Source organism: Staurois parvus, unplaced genomic scaffold (assembly GCF_062004578.1).
Source record: "Staurois parvus isolate SC_StPar_1 unplaced genomic scaffold, SC_StPar_1.0 ptg000980l, whole genome shotgun sequence".
Lineage (NCBI taxonomy): Eukaryota > Metazoa > Chordata > Amphibia > Anura > Ranidae > Staurois > Staurois parvus.
In genome coordinates this window covers 4,255,001-4,272,968 of record NW_028318776.1, presented here as the reverse complement: position 1 = coordinate 4,272,968, position 17,968 = coordinate 4,255,001, and the positions used below count along the sequence as shown (strand labels likewise).

Here is a 17,968-nt window from a genome sequence, read left to right as displayed (position 1 = left end):
TGCTATACTTACTGTGAAGTGATATTTAAATTTTTTTTTGTTGGATACATTTTAAAGAATATTAGGTTGAAATAGGTATTTTTCAAAAGCAATCATTTACAGGCATACCTCCGTTTACAAATTGAATTTGTTCTGCGGGACTTTTCATATAGCGAAAAATTTGTAAACCGAAACACTGTTTCCCATAGGAATGCATTGAAAACCAATTAATCCGTTCCTGATGTCATTAAAAAGTAAACGCTACTAAAATACCGCATGAGTTTTTTTTTATCAAGTCATGCGGCATTTTTGTAGTGACAACCATGTGTTAAATGTTTCAGCTGCCAGCGGGGTTCCCCACTGACAGCTGAATGTAAAAGAATTGCCGGCAATTAAAAAAAATCAATAAACTGTGTGGGGTCCCCCCTCCCATCCATACCAAGCCCTTTGGGTTGATGGGGTCGATTTAATAAAAGTGCAAAATCTGGTGCAGTTCTGTATAGAAACCAATCGGTTTCCAGTTTTTCTTTTCTTTTTTTGCCAAGGCTTAAAGCGGAGCTCCACCCAAAAAGGGAAGTTCCGCTTTAAGCCTTTGTCCCCTGCTCCCCATTATGGATTTGCACCTTTGGGGAGCGGTTATCTGAATTTGACAGGTACCTGCTCCCACTTCCGCTGCAATTGCCAAGGCGAAATGTGACAGGTTCCAGAGGACTACGGGGCCATTCACAAAGCGCAGCGCTTCTCGTGCATGTGCAGTGGGCACCCAGCTGTGAAACTGCAAGCTGTCACAGCTGGGTGCCCACACCGAAGATGCCGGCACCAGGGAGAGAAGATGGCCGGTGAAACCAGCGGTGGTGAAGACACCGCTGGACCGGTAAGTGTCTGTATTTTAAAAGTCAGCAGCTACAGTTTTTGTAGCTGCTGACTTTTATTTTTTTTAGGTGGAACTCCGCTTTAATTGAACAAGCTGAAGTTAGAAGCTGACTGGCTACCATGCACAACTGCACCAGATTTTGCACTTTCCAGTTTTTGATCAACCCGTGTGTGTGTGTGTGTGTGTGTGTGTGTGTGTGTGTGTGTGTTCAGCTTAACTTCACTTTTTTTTGTTGGGTTGTTGTTTTGTTTGTTTTTTTTTTTCCTTTTTCAGAGATTATATTTGCAGATTGTTTCTTAGCATTTTGTGCATTAATACTCCATGGACCATGAAGAATAGTGTAGATCTCCGCAAGCTTGTCCTGAAATTGTAACTGTTAGTACAAACAAAAGAAGTATTCTGGACAGTACTTAAAGTGGAACTTTACCCTTAACAATGTATTAAAAAAATGTTCATTTCACATTATTAATTATGCCAAAAAATTGTCTCCAGCATTTATTCTTGCTTGAGGCTGCCATTTTGCTGAAGCCCAGAGAAACTGATCTGTAATAAATCTTTAGGCTGTCAACAGATCGGCCTTTACAAATTTGGCACAGTGCCAAAGAATAGAGAGCAACTGAGCATGTGCAGAGCACGGTGAGACAGTGTATTACTGGATTTTAAACAGTATAGGCATTTATTTTTAATGTTTTACATAAATATACTTGCAAAAGGGGCCAGCCTGAAGTGATCTAGCAGGACTTAATTTTCTGAGTGAAGTTCCACTTTAAACACTGATCTATAACCTTTTTGATTTCAGTCTTGCTCTGCAGATGTGTTTGAATAAATAACATCATTTAGTGGTACCTTTTTATAAATAATCCAGACCTTCGCAGAGAGCAGAGTAGTGGTTTGTTAGTATGTTTTGTTTATTATTGATCTGTCATCCTTTACTGATGTATTTAATGGAACAGTGCGTCCATGTAAGATCAGGAGCTCTAATTATGAATGGCTCACTTGTAGGTTTGGAGCTGCTGTGCCTGTTATTGCATATTTCACATGCCGTGCATCCAGAAGTGGGCCAAGGACAGCATATTCCTTGTGTCTTCTCCACTCACAGATGATGACTTTGAAAAGAAAGATTACCCTTGGCCGTGGTATGTAAAAGTACAGAAATTGGATCATTTGTTTAATGTATGGATTGACTGATTTGAGATCGATCTATCTCATGCACTGTATTTCTTAACTGTATTTTTTAAGTCAGGTCTGTCATCCAGCTGATCAGTGAATTAAAAAAAAAAAATCAAAAGGATCAATAAACATATACCTTTTTTTTAATTTTACCTCCTAGACACTTGGCATATATGAATAAAAAGTTAAGTCCCTTTTCTAAGTAATTTGACATATTTATATACATATTTGTATTTCATATACAAATTCTATGGTGATTTTGTTGTGATTGTTGCTTTTTGTGGTTGTTATTATTATTGCACCATTCTCTACCTTGGGGCTCTACAAAGTAGTAGTTCCAGTGCCTTGAAAAAGTATTCATACCCTTTGAAATTTTCCACATTTTGTCATGTTACAACCAAAAACATAAATGTATTTTATTGGGATTTTATGTGATAGATCAACACAAAGTGGCACTTATTCGTGAAGTGGAAGGAAAATGATAAATGGTTTTCAACATTTTTTACAAATATGTTAAAAGTGTGGCGTGCATTTGTGTTCAGCCCCCCTGAGTCAATACTTTGTAGAACCACCTTTTCTTTTGATGCAATTACAGCTGCAAATCTTTTTGGGTATGTCTTTACCAGCTTTGCACATCTAGAGTGAATTTTTTCCCCATTCTTCTTTGAGAAATGGCTTAAATTGTCAGATTGGATGCAGAGCGTCTGTAAACAGCTATTTTCAAGTCTTTCCACAGATTCTCAATTGGATTTAGGTCTACACTTTGACTGGGCCATTCTAACACATGAATATGCTTTGATCTAAACCATTCCATTGTAGCTCTGGCTGTATGTTTAGGGTCGTTGTCCTGCTGGAAGGTGAACCTCCGCCCCAGTCTCAAGTCTTCTGCAGACTCTAACAGGTTTTCTTCTAAGATTGCTCTGTATTTGGCTCCATCCATCTTCCCATCAACTCTGACCAGCTTCCCTGTCCCTGCTGATGAAAAGCATCCCCACAACATGATGCTTCACGGTGGGGATGGTGTGTTCAGGGTGATGTGCAGTGTTTCCGCCACACATAGCATTATTGCTTTTAGGCCAAAAAGTAAAATTTTGGTTTCACCTTCTTCCACAGCTGTATTTATACTGAGATTAAATTACACACAGGTGGACTCTATTTACTAATTAGGTGACTTCTGAAGGCAGTTGGTTCCACTAGATTTTAGGGGTATCTGAGTAAAGGGGGCTGAACACAAATGCACGTCACACTTTTCAGATATTTATATGTAAAAAATGTTGAAAATCATTTTCCTTCCACTTTGTGTTGGTCTATCACATAAAATCCCAATAAAATACATTTACGTTTTTGGTTGTAAAATGACAAAATGAGGAAAATTTTCAAGGCACTGTATAACAAAGAAGGATAACAAAGGGAATACAGTACTTTAAAGGTGCTTACCAATACCTAGAGATATAAGAAAACTGCGTCTAGCCCATACAAGCCTAATAAATAAAGCACTAATAAGACATACGTTGTTGGAACAAGAAATAAGGGAAACTAAGTTGTTTATGCAGTAATAGTATGGATATTAAGTATTTTGGTTGTTTTCTTATAAAATGTTATTTACAACATTAAGGACTGCCCTATAGCAGATATGCCGCTACAGGGTGGCACCTGTGCGCAAAATCACACGTGTGTGTATATATGTGACTTTGCATTTCTGGGTAGGAGGCACGCAAAACCATTCGTGGTCGCGGATGTCAATCACTGGGTCCCGGCCGGTAATTACCCGCCGGCACCCAGTGATTACCGAGCATCTCTGACTGGGAGGAAGATTGTTTTGTTTACAAGCAATCTTCCTCCCTGTCAGCTCGAGCACACTATCCAGATCAGTGTGCTTACAGTGAAGAACACACCACCACCCCCTAGTAAAACACTCCCTGCACACAGTCAACTCTTTGATTGCCCCTCACATTAACCCCTTCCTGCCCAGTGCCATTAGTACAGTGTCATTATTTTTTTTTTTTTGTTTTTTTTTAAACTGATCACTGTATTGGTGTCATTGGAGATGTCAGTGACACAAGTTAGTTCCCAGTAGTGTCAGAATGTCTGCTGCAGTCCCGCTAAAAGTCGATTATATCCGCCATTACTAGTAGTAAAAAAAAATCCCATTATCTGTAATTGCTATATCTTTCATATAAGCTAAATAATTTACACGTATTGGGATTTTTTTCAGCAAAGACATGTCGCAGAATAAATTTTGGCCTAAAATTTATAACAAAATTTTTTTTATTTTTTTTAAATTTTTAAATTTTTTTTTTTACTGGACATGTTCAACCATTTGCCGCCCGCCCTATGGCTGAATGGCGGCTGGCAAATGTCATCAGCGTTCCTTGTGAACGCCATATGGCATCCCCCCGCGCAGATTGCGCTCCTGCAGAGTCGCGCAGCGGCGTGATCTGTCACCGGCCGTGTACCTCGGACACGGCCGATGACAGATCCGAGTATCGGCCCCCGTTGCCGGTACCATGTGACCTGCTGTGACCAATCACAGCAGGTCACATGACAGTTGTATACAATGGATGGCTTCATTCATGCCATCCATTGTATACTAGTGTCTAGCTATGAATGGTCACAGCTAATCACATGCACATGTCATGTGATTAGCTGTGGCCAAATCACAGCTAAGCACCAAAAAAAACCCCTGAATGAATCTGTCATTCAGGTAAATGCTTGCTTATAGCAAAGTAATTCTTTGCTATAAGCAAATTGTGTAAAAAAAAAAACAAAAACAAAAAAAAAAAAAAACTGATCACTTCCCCAAAGTAGTACAATGTTACTATAGTAACATTGTACTACTTTGGTCATAGTGAAATATGAAAAAAAATTCTTAAAAAAAAAGAAAAAAAATTTAATAAAGAGAAAAGAAAAAAAAAAAAAAAAAAAAAATATATATATATATATATATATATATATATATCTTTTTTTTTTTTTTTTTTTTTTTTCATACTGTCACCAGTCAGTGTCCCTGATCACCGCCATGCCAGTTATATGATGACGCTGTACTGCACTGGTGACAATATGTAAAAAAAAAAAAGTGGAACTAATTTTTTTCATTTTCCGAAAAATTATGACAAAAAAAATACAACTTCAAAAGACTCGCCATGCCTCTTATGAAGTACGTCGGACTGTCTACTTTGCAAAAAGGGGTAATTTGGGGGATATGTGTACTGTTCTGACATTCTTGGACCTCAAGAAATTAGATTTGCTGTCAGTACTTCAGGATTGATCAATATTCAGATATATACCACAGTTTGTGAACTCTATAACTACAAAATAAAAAATACATCCTAATTTGGGTTATTTTCACCAAAGACATGTAGCAGAATACATCTTGGCCTAAATTTATGAAGAACAATTATTTATTTGCAAACTTTTATAACAGAAACAAAGAAAAACGTGTTTTTTTTTTTTTTTGTTTTTGTTTTTTTCTTTTCAAAATTTTTGGTCTTTTTTTTGTTAATTTAGCAAAAAATAAAAACCCCAGCGATGATTAAATACCACCAAAAGAAAGCTCTAGTTGTGTGAAGAAAATGATAAAATTTTAGTTTGGGTACAGTGTTGTATGACCGCGCAATTGTCATTCAAAGTGTGAGAGCGCTGAAAACTGGCCTGGGCAGGAAGGTGTAAAATTGCCCGGTATTGAATTGGTTAATAGCAAAAAGTCAAAAATATTGTTTGTTTTTTTTTCTCAAAATTGTTGGGGGTTTTTTTTTTTTTTTAAGCTTATAGCGCAAAAAATAAAAAACTGCATAGGCAATCCAATACCACCAAAAGAAAGCTCAATTGGTGGGGGAAAAAAAGGATGTAAATTTAATTTGGGTGCAGCATTGCATGACTGTGCAATTGTCAGTTAAAGTAATGCATCGCCGTAACGTAAAAAATGGCCTGGTCAAGAAGGGGGGTAAATCCTCAGGAGGACAAGGGGTTAAACTAAATCTGTATTGACAAAAAAAAATGCAGGCTGTCATTACTATTTACCTTCTGAAAATTCTAGATTCCCAGCTATTGCTGACTTTAGTACGCTCTAAGACTTGCACTTGGAACAAGCATGGAGCGAATGAAATCAAAACTCCAGATTTACAAGTCAGGGGTTCTCAAAGTACTCTGGGTTTTAACACAATTCGGTGGGGAGCTGGACGCTGGTGAACATAATTTTGGTTTTGCCTTTTCATCTTTGTGCTACACCACAAGTAAAAAGATATTTGTATAACAACATAAATGTTTCTGGTTACATTTCCAAAAATTGGATGGCAAAGTGACTTCTTAACTGGGAGATAAGAATTGCAGAGCACTAACCTCAGTGACTTGACATCTGGTTTCATTCTAAAGGGACAATTCACTGGTTTTAACTTCAGAGAAAGCTTGCACATTACTAATATTCACCAGTAGTTAACTGATGAACCCAGCAGTCATTGCTGTTTGCTGAATGAATCTTGGATGCTGCAGATAACTGTCCACACTTTTGAATGTATTGTGGATGCAGTCAGAGACTGTGCCTGAGACTGCTAAGATCAGAACTGCACACATTGCCTAATGCACATTTAGGTAAAACTTGATGTCTGCTTTTGTAACACTGCTTGTTTTTGGCTTTCAGCCCGAAGTGTCGATATGAATACAAACGATCCCAGACTCCTGCAAGATATTACTGCTATTGTGGTAAAGTAGAAGACCCACCACTGGACCCATGGCTTGTACCTCATTCTTGCGGCCAAGTTTGTGAAAGAGAATTTAAACCATCATGTGGTCACAAATGTTTGCTCTTGTGCCATCCAGGTAATGAGTTAAATTTATCATATAGCAATGTGGCTGGCTATGAAAGCTTGCTACAGTGCAGAATAAATAAGTCTCCTGAGCAATTTCATATATTAACTGCTAGTATAGTGACTATTTTGGAAGTGTTTAGCCTTGGTTGTTTGTAGAAATGCTGTGTGATTCTGAATCTCATTCCAAAGCCTACAGAGTTCCTTGTCAGGAGCAGCCACCATATGATTTTCTAAGCAAGTCATACCTCACTATGTCGGGTACGATTTTAAACTTTCTGATCCTGGGAATATAGTGCTGTCAAATGTAATAAGTCACTTACACTTTTGTGGCGGGATGCTGCTGGGGTTTCAGGTCATTGAGTTATTTCAGAATGCCATTAAACCTGCCCTTGCCTCTACATCTATGAATAGGCTACAGCAACTGCAGCTGTCTGATTCCAGGATATTTGAGTTTGGATGTAACCCAAGAGTTAGTGTCTTTTGGCATTACATATATTCACAGTTTTAGAGCATTTGAAATAGTTTCCTTTGTAGGAGTTACTTGGGGGGGGGGGGGGGGGGGAGCATTCCGATGTGTGGCTGACTTAGTAAATAGATGAGTTTCCTGCAGTACACAGTCAGAGCTCCACATTTTTCACTGCCTCTGTTGTAGCACGCCTGTATCCTGGGAAACTGGCTGACATGCCCCTTGATCTTCATGACTAGTCACTTTCAATCCAAGCCTATTAAATGTCTCCTTGAAAGCAACAACAATGAGGGTAGAAGGGGTGTCCAGTCGACCTTGCTAGCTTAGCCTTCAGACCACCTAGAGAAAAAGTGCTTCATGCACTTTGTACCCTGGCGGACAGGATGGGCTAAAGCTTTTTTCAAAAATGTTTTTAGCTTTAAATGACCTTATCAACACACACAGCCTGTCATTTTACATCTGTATTCGTTATAATATGGGTAGGTATAAATGTTCATGAAACCACAGGAAACCCATTTTTATGTATTTCTTTATTTTTTACATATTTTATTAAAGTTCTTCCACAAAACAGAACATTATACAAAAAATGAAAATCACACATACAGCATTGGATGGTCGATCTGTCCTTACAATTCGTAGCCAACATGGAAACATGATATCAGTGTCAACCAATTTAAACAAATAACATAGAATAGTAAACCATATATCTATAAATGTTGCGCTCCTATTATCCAACTATATAAAGTGTGTGAAATATACTATTATATATACAAACTGACAAAAAATGTTCAATATATCAATAAAATGATCATAATAAAAAACAAAAATAAATCCGTTTATCCAAAAAAAGTCCAAATTTGTGATAAAGTAATTAAAACATAATACAGTGACTTTCTGTGAAACCTTCAGTGAAATTAAATGTGTGCTCACCTCCTTCTAAACCTATTATACAGGCTTAATAAACTTTTGGTTCACATATCCTGGAACCCACTAGAATTGCTGCAGTATATGATGGATGTTGGGAACTTCTTGCAAACACCTTTCCCCTTTAAACTCTGTATATCCCTGCAGGGATTTCTCCCTCCTTCAGCAAGTTGGTGAGTTTGGGAGCAATTACAAAATACAGGTGTGTGTAACTTGCAAGCCAAACAAAAAAACCTTAGGGATCACTAACAATTAACACATACTCCAACTGTGCAATTTAAACCATATATCTATAAATGTTGCGCTCCTATTATCCAACTATATAAAGTGTGTGAAATATACTATTATATATACAAACTGACAAAAAATGTTCAATATATCAATAGTGATCATAATAAAAAACAAAAAAATAAATCCATTATCCAAAAAAAGTCCAAATTTGTGATAAAGTGATTAAAACATAATACAGTGACTTTCCGTGAATCCTTCAGTGAAAATAGATGTGCGCTCACCTCCTTCTAAGCCTATTATACAGGCTTAATAAGCTTTTGGTTCACATATCCTGGAACCTACTAGGATTGCTGCAGTATATGATGGATGTTGGGTACTTCTTCCAAACACCTTTCCCCTTTAAACGCTGTATATCTCTGCAAGGATTTCTCCCTCCTTCAGCTGCTTTGAATCACTAGCACAATCCTCCTTATACGTTCCTCAGTGTGAAAGGAGACAATAGGAACATAGTGCTTTATCCTTAAAACAGAATTTATTTTATTCCACAAATCTTAATCAATGCAATCACATTGTTAAAATAAAAAAAACGCTTTCAGTTATAAATACCTGTATCAGCCGTTGGCATATGTACTTGCCGCTTGTTCTCTCTGAAACCGAGTGACTTCATAGCCCCACCCCTACGCGTTACGCCATAGAACACATGGCTTCATCAGGCAGTTATGATTGGATAGTCACTACACACAGACTCCTTTAGAATAGTAAACTGCCATATGTTAGGCAACATTCCATTAACTTGATACAGATCTCTTAGGGCTTAGCTGAGGGAAGAACCAGGTTTCATATTTTTTTTTTTTGTGAGTGTACAGACCATCCTACTGGCATGGCTTTTATCTTCTCTATAACAGGGTCCATCTTGGTCGACTATTCCAAGTAAAAAGGGGAAAGGGAGAGGGAAAAAAGAAAAAAAAAAAAAGAGGGGAAGGGATCCCAAAGCTTTCCTAAGTCCACCCTGCCCACAGGCATCCCAATTACTGGCACTGGACATGCACACTATAAGTGTATATATATATATATATATATTTTTTTTTTTCTTGGTTCTAGTCAAAAATATATTGTTCAAAGCAGCTGTCTGTTAATAATTGCTTTTTAGTTCAATACCTTTTACCATAACGTACGTTAAAATGGAGGAAACGTTTACATCTGACATTTCTAATATCATAGGTATATGTAATAAGGACTGCAGTTATACTTTTTGCTCAAGCTGAAGTATTAATGGTAAATGTTTTTCTTTTTTCCATGATAAATGTACACTTTTATCTAAACATTCATACCTACTTAAAAACAAAAGTGTTACCAGGGCAGTAAGATAGCCTCACCTGCTAACACTTTCTAAATTCAGCTCTTTAGTGTTTTTTCTTTTTAAATAAATTAAATGCAGTAAGAGGGTTGCACCTTTTGAGTTTACTTACTGACGGGCAAAGGATTTACTGCATTGTTCATTTCCCCATTCTCTCCTCACTGTCTTGTTAAATATTAATATTATGTAGGATTTCTGTAGCAACAACATTTTGGTTTACAAAATGAAGGGCGACAACACCGTTACAGTATATTAGGGTTAGGAGGGTCTTGCTCATTCAATACAGGCTATTAAAATAAAGTGCGAGCCGTACTTGTTTTTGTATAATCCTTATTTCAGTTATTCTTAGTAAATATTCTAGACAGAAAAAGGTATCTGTGTTGTCCATAATAATCTGATTCTGCTGCCTTTTTTTTTTCTTATATGCACTTTAAAAAGTATATTGTTGTGGTGGTTTATGTAAGGATATATATTATTTATAAAGGGCGTGTCCCTTTCCCTTAGATGAAATATTACAGTGCCTCCAGCCGTTAAAATACGGCAAATATTTAGTAAACCAATAATTTGGACACTTTGATAATTTGATCACCACTTATTATTATACCTTGAATTCTTTTAGCCAATATGATTTCGTACCATACACACAAAATTTGCCTTATAATAGATAAATATAAAAATTTATTTATGTACAAAAATTACATATATATTAACACAAAACGCAAAAGACTGGTGATAAATGAATATTGGTACACACAATCAAAAATCCTACCAATGTAAGACACACTAATAATGTCTCTAACTAATTACATCAATCACAAATTTTAAATGATATGATATTTATTAAATTTATTAATAATTAATAATTTCGAATATCTCAAAGGTTATATTCTCGCATGCCGTGGCCATAGGATTGCAAGAAGTAAGCCCTTGATATGTGATACTCTGGTTATTAATATTCAATAAATTATGAAATATGGAAAAATTTATAATATGGCAATAAACAATTTTTAACAGTAACACAGTATCTTTCTACATATATCTAACTACCCAATATTGTTGTAATACACTAAGGTAATTTTATGATTCTACACAACAGAGAAAGTAATTAATACAAAATCAAATAAACATCTCACCACACCCGGACGTCAGACTAGGCAACTCTCCCGTGGATTTAGCTGGCAGTGGAACGCCTTTAGACTGATATATAGGCAAGTGATAGATTCAATAGGGGAGAATGTAGGAAGTTATAAGTTTAGAGGTTTAAAGTTTTAGGAAGTTTGAAAAGATGGAAGAGTAGTTATTTCAGCAGAGATCTTCTTCAGATGTCAGGTCTTTCCATGAGGTCTTTATGAGGGTTTTTTTTTTTTTCTTAAAGCACATGGGCTTTTATATCCACTAGTCCATTGTTCTAAGATACCTTCCCACCAGGCTTCCTGATTGGCTAGTTGAGAAATGTGTGTACATAAGCTATTTCTCACCTGCCCGCCAGGTGGCGGTCATGTATCACAGAACAATGTGAGTATTTGAGATGACTCATACCTTGGGTGGAATCTTCAGGTAATTTCAGGAATAAAATATACGGCTCTTTCCAGATATAGCAGTGATACCTATATTATTCTAAATAGGGACCATGGAATATAGGTGTATATTCGGTTATTCCTCCTTGAAGTACCATCCTGTTTGTTTCCTGATAAGACATGTAACTAATGCTAGTTTATAATACATCTTACTTCCCATCATCTCAATACTCAAGTTAGTGATATATAGTTCCCATTGCTGAGTATTTAGTGGTGTTTAAAGTCTATGACATCTTATTTATAATCTGTTTTTGTAATACATTTTTGTAATGATATACAGTGAACTTTTAGACTTAAATGTCCTGAATTTCACCCCTTTGTTTCAGAATCAACATTTTTCTCTGTGTAGGGAAAAAACTCTCTATTTGCATGGCCCTTGTATTGGGCTCATGGTAAACAATTGTTAATGCTTTCACCCTTGGTGAACAATAGTATATGGTAATAGTTTCAGAGGTCTGTTGGTTCATCACACTCTACAAGGTTTGGGTAAGCTCTCAGACAATCAGTTTGGTTCCTCTATTGTCATGTCCAGACCTTGTATATGTTTACCTGCTTATTGAAGTCTGAATAATGGTGTTTGATCACCTGTAGACTTCAAAATAGTATTGTCTCTAGGAGGAAAGAAAAACAATCCCTTCACCCATTCTCTCCAGTTCTTTAACTAGAATTCTTGGTGGTTCAACCAAGACAACATTAACTCTTAACATCCGGTTATGCTGATCTGTTTGCCATATAATATTATGTCTTGATAAAAGTCATATTTTTGAGACATGATTCAAAAGCCCACAACAATATTTAGATTAATTTGCTTTTGGTCAACACAGTCTACTTTCAACTGAAATTCCAGTCAAAAAACATTTATCCCATTCAGCTTTATATGCAATAAATAATAAAACTAAATTCTACTTTTTCTAGTGAAATTACCTTAAGTGTATTTCTTAGTAACCTCTCATCTCTGGACAGCAGAAAGGGAGTTAGTGTCAGTACTGTGAACATTTTACAGTGCTTTTATACTGACCTGTTTTATGTATTGGGAACAGGAAGGTGAGGTGTTCAGGGAGACTACCAGAGTGGATGGAGAGCATAGGAAGGACATTGGCAGCAAAGCAACACTCATTTACAGTTCAGTGAGACTAGAGGCTAGGAGGTGACACAAGAAGCCCCAAGGCCTTGATATGTGGTGCAATTTATGATTGTTTTGTAGGCGTGTGTGAGAAACCTAAATGACTGAACAATATTAAATATCTGAGGTATTAAAGTTTCCTGTATGCAGCTACACTGTGCATTTAACAGTTTAGCTTGTGTTCCACATTCAGGACCTAAATGCATTTTTGCACCTTAAACCATGTTTTATGATATTTTACATTTTTTCTTTACCCCTTGCAGCTGGAGTTATTTCACTAACCTGTAGTAACATGTTTTCTTGTCTGCCTGCATTTAGGACCTTGCCCACCTTGTCCAAAGATGGTCACCATCACTTGTTTTTGCAAGAAGGCAAAGCCTATTCCACGCAGGTGCAGTGCCAAAGATTGGTCCTGTCAGCAGTCATGTGGGAGAATGCTGTTGTGTGGGCAACACAAGTGTGAAAATCCTTGTCATAAAGGTATATTTTGATCACATGTTCATCATAATGCATACATTTTAATTATTTCTGTGTCAGTTAGCAATAGTAAGCACATCGGTCTCTTTTTCAATGCTTATGTTGCAAATGAAGTAATTTTTCTTCAATTAAAAGGTACATCTGTATCATCCCCCTTCCACCCCCCTTCCAGTCTATTATGCATAGGGTACGCAGCTTGGGTGATTTGCAGGGTCCAGTGAGCATGCTGTACCATCAACGCATCTTAGAATTGGCTCTGAGCAGGCTGGGCTCCTCTGCATTTCATTCTCACACTTCTCTTCGGCACAATAGCCATTTACCTGAACTCCATTCCTTAGGCTTCTTTACCTACATCAAGTACTATCTGTTAATGGCCCTAGGACCTTCCAGGCCCTTAAAGACTAATTTTTCCTCCCCAATCACATGCTGTTTCGACATCTTCAACTCCACCAAGCCTTGCGAGCCCAGGACTTGGATTTGTATCCAGTGCTTTCCTTAGCCCCCTTTCCAGATGTAATCCTGGGCACAGTTCCACAAAATTGATTTATACTCTATACAATATCCTGCTTACGCCCTATGCCACCAAACTGGCGTACCTGACTAAGACTAGATGGGAAGCGGATAAAGGTAATGGAGATGACTCGGACTTGCAGGAAATCCTAGACAACTATAAGCTGGTCTCAGACCAGCTAACCCAGCTGTAAATGTTGCATAGAGCGTATCTGACTCCAGTCCACGTATTTAGGTCTCACCTTCTTGAAGTCCATTATGCCCACTGTTCTAACATGTCAAGCACCTTCTACTAATTTTGTGGCATGCCCAGTAATACGAAGATTGTGGGTCCAGATAGTACAATTTCTACATGACCAAAGGGGCTCCACGTTAACACTTGACCCTAAACAATGTCTACTTGGTCTTCTCCCTAGCCCCAACAAATATCTGACAACATTCCTGCACGAGACGCTCTTTAGCGCAAGGAAAGTGATTTCACGCAAGTGGATGCAGGCACTCCCCCTTACATTTCAATCCTGGTTGGTGGATGTGAACTCCATTCTCCTATATAAGAAGTTGATATACCTACATAGGGGCTGTCCATCTAAATATAATAAAATCTGGAACCAATCGACACACTCTTAATACTTTGTGTATGAACGAATGGTCTGTTGTAATCATAGAATCCCGACTAGATCACCCTGGGGTACCAATCTTCCCTAATTCGAACAGAATAAACAATTAATGGTTTATGGAAGAGCACCTCCTCTCCTACTGTTGTACTGTATGTGAATGTCTACAATGTAACATGCACTATGCATGCCAAGTACACATTTCATGTATGTTCTCACCACTCGCACCCTCTGTTTTCTATTAATTTCAGTAGTCTAAAATCTCCTTACATTGATGTACGTATATACCTAAAAGGAAGTGTGTCATGTTTGGTTTTCTTTTTGTGATTTGTCATGTTGCTGTATATGCACTTGTCCCAATAAAGACCTTATTTTTTTTTAATGTATAAAGGTACATTGGCTTAAGCTGTAATGATTATGAATTTTTTGCATTTATGTGTGAACTTGCTTATTAAAGGAGACTGTCTACCATGCCCCAGAGTCAGCAAGCAAAAATGTCTTTGTGGAAGAAAGGTTGCTGAACGACTGTGTGCAAGTCCAACCTGGCAGTGTGATGTGGTGAGTATTTATATCTGTAACATATACAATGTACTAAATTATCATTTTGGAATCTTCAACCAGCTCTCCTTCCTTGCCACTCCTGTGACCCACAGGAGAAGTATGGCCATACTTCTCCTTTAAGCAATAGTAAACTCTACCAAAAGAAAAATGTAAATGCGACCCTGCAGGGTAATGCCATGATTGTTCCTAAGCTGTACTTTGTCTAACATTTCTTCAGAGCAATAACAATGCCCTTCCTAGTATGTGATTGATCCTTAGACACTCATAGTGCTATGAGGCCATAGGCACATATCTGTGGTGTGGGAAAGCACAGATCCAGTCCTAGTATGTGATTGATCCTTAGACACTCATAGTGCTATGAGGCCATAGGCACATATCTGTGGTGTGGGAAAGCACAGATCCAGTCATAGCAAGTCAGTAATGGGGAAAGATCAGCAGCTTATGAACTGTATGCCAGTGTGGCTCTATTGCATTGTAAAATTTTGCCAGTATAACATGCTTTAAGAAAGTGGGAGATAGAGAAGTGCTTTAACTAGCTTACTCTACAACCGCTTTTCTCAACCTTTTTTATCCCAGAGGAACCCTTGAACTAAGGCTTAGGTCTTGGGTAACCTCTGTAAGATAGGTTCATCAAGGGGTCAATGGAAAAATACCTCTTACATTGGTGTTGGTAAGTAGGAAGAATGCCTTTCTTACCATGGTGGTCAGAAAGTGGCCTCCTGAGGTTGGGCCTCCTGAGGCTGGTACAAAGAGCCTTTCTCAACCTTTTTATTCCCGAGGAACCCTTGAACTAATGGGCAGATCTCAGGGAACCCCTTGTAGGTTTGGTCTATTGGGGGGGGGGGGGGTCTATGGAAAATGACCCTTACAGTGGTGGTGGTCAGTGGGAAGAATGCCCATCTTCTAGTGGTGGTTAGAATGTTACTTTTGCAGTCATGCCACTTACTCTGCCAAGTTGCAGTGAACCTGGAAATCTACAGGAACCATTAGATGAGAGGTCAGTTAGCCACAGCTCAAGGAACCCCTGGCAACCTGGGGGACCCTGGTTAAGATTGGCTGCTCTAGAATGACAAATTAGGAAGGGCCTAAGCAGTGTGATGCTCATCTTTTAGTCCTGTAAGCAGTCACGTGACACACAAAATTGCAAAACTACAGTAGTAAATAAAAATAGGAGTGTCATCGTCCTGCCTTTGCTTTCATATACAGTGCTCAGCATAAATGAGTATACCCCTTTTGAAAAAGTAAGATTTTAATCAATATCTCAATGAACACAAGAACAATTTCCAAAATTAAGACAAAACTGAGTTTTATAGAACATTTGTTTAGCTCATTACATGAAAGTAAGGTTAATAATATAACTTTGATTACAAAATGTTCAGTTTTACTCAGATTAGTTGATGCAAAAATGAATACACCCTACAACAAAAACTACTACATCTAGTATTTTGTATGACCTCCATGATTTGTAAGGACAGCACCAAGTTTTCTAGGCATGGAATGAACAAGTTGGCGACATATTGCAACATCTATCTTTTTTCATTCATCAAGAATTACCCCTTTTTAGAGCCTGAATGCTGGATGGAGAGTGATGGTCTGTTTTATCTCTTCAGAATTCCCCATAGGTGCTCGATTGGGTTCAGATCAGGAGACATACTTGGCCACTGAATCGCTTTCACCCTGTTCTTCAAAAATGCAACAGTGGCCTTAGATATATGTTTTTGGATCATTGTCATGTTGGAAAAGTGCACGATGACCAAGGACATGGAGTGATGGTAGCATCTTCTCTTTCAATATGTAGAGCAGTACATCTGTGAATTCATGATACCATCAATGACATGCAGCTCCCCGACACCAGCAGCACTGCCACCACCATGTTTCACTGTAGACACCATGCATTTTTCTTCGTAATCCTCCTCTTTGCGACGCCATACAGTTTTGAAGCCATCAGTTCCAAAAACATTTTATCTTGGTCTCATCACTCCAGAGTACAGAGTCCCAGGTTTCTTCTTTTTTTAGCATGGGCCCTGGCAAATATCTTTCTACTTCTTTAGCTAACTGCAGTGAACATGCATGGTGATTTTCTTCAACCCTTCTCATCAGAAGACTCTCCTGTTGAGGTGTTAACTTCCGTGGACAGCCTGGAAGTCTGTGAGATGGTTTCAGTTCCATCTTTGTTAAATTTTTGTATCACTTTTGCTACAGTTTTCTGACTGATTAGTAAAGCTTTGCTGATCTTCTTGTAGCCTTCACCTTTCTAGTGTAAAGAAATTATTTTCTCTCTCAGGCCTTGTGACATTTCTCTTCCATGTGGGGCCATTGCTGACAACATGAAATGGGAAGAGGTTGTCTTTGTTATCTAACACTGTTTTATAATCAACTGTCTGCTGGACACCGGTTTAGTGAATAATTAGACTCACCTGGAGTTGAATTCTTGTTAATAAGGATTTTGTTGTCAAAAATGTAGCTTTGCTCCTAAGACTTCCATTGGGGTATATTCATTTTTGCAACATTGTCTTGAATTAATTTAAGAGAAATACTTTGTGTGTGCGCAAATTAACAAATTGTATTTGCAGTCAATGTCCCACACTTGTGGCAGTAATTTGTAGTATAGTGTCCCATAGAAAATGTTGATTCTGAAAGGAATGTAAAGATTTTCTGACAAATCTGTTAGGGTGTACTCATTTATGCTGAGCACTGTACATATTTAAAAGTAGCTGTTCAGTTGGCGGCGTGCTTCAAAATATAACATTTGTATATAAGAAAATGTAGCTGTGAAACCAAATATTTTAAAGAAATTTTGCCTTTTTATTGTAGGTTTGTAGAAAAACTTTTCCTTGTGGGAATCACACCTGTGAGCAGGTTTGCCATGGTGGTGCATGTGGCCAGTGTCCTCGTTCTGGAAATCGCTTGTGTCCATGTGGAAAAACAAGTATGGCTCTTTCAGAATATTATGTTTTCTGTTATGTTTTATGTCTTAGTTTGCAGTGTTATGGTTTTATTTAACCTGTAAGGCTAATGTAAGAAATATATGAAACAGATAACTGGTGAAATCTGATTGCTACTGTGTATTGCATGTTGTCATTGCTCTTTGCTCCATCTTATTAAATAAGCTCCTATGAGTCAGTACAATATTAGCAAGATATAGGACATTAAGTGTACCGTGCCAGTAATGTCAGCTTTTTCAGAAAACCAATAAATAACAGATGTCACTGGTCTTCTTATACATCACATTTGTTTTGTTTGCTCAGAGTACACCTTGCCTTGTACTGAAGATGTGCCCACTTGCGGTGATAGCTGTGA

At 37.8% G+C, this 17,968-nt stretch overlaps 1 protein-coding gene across 1 annotated transcript in view; it reads left to right on the top strand.

Annotated features, from left to right (window-relative positions):
• NFXL1 (nuclear transcription factor, X-box binding like 1) overlaps positions 1–17,968 on the top strand; it is a 109,849-nt gene that overhangs the window by 9,325 nt on the left and 82,556 nt on the right. Inside the window, exons 4-9 of the mRNA XM_089657304.1 lie at positions 1,856–1,989; positions 6,660–6,838; positions 12,825–12,986; positions 14,565–14,665; positions 17,483–17,597; positions 17,917–17,968. The exon at positions 17,917–17,968 is cut by the window's right edge and continues 73 nt beyond it. Coding sequence (XP_089513430.1) covers positions 1,856–1,989; positions 6,660–6,838; positions 12,825–12,986; positions 14,565–14,665; positions 17,483–17,597; positions 17,917–17,968 — 743 coding nt within the window. The remainder of the gene's footprint in view (positions 1–1,855; positions 1,990–6,659; positions 6,839–12,824; positions 12,987–14,564; positions 14,666–17,482; positions 17,598–17,916) is intronic.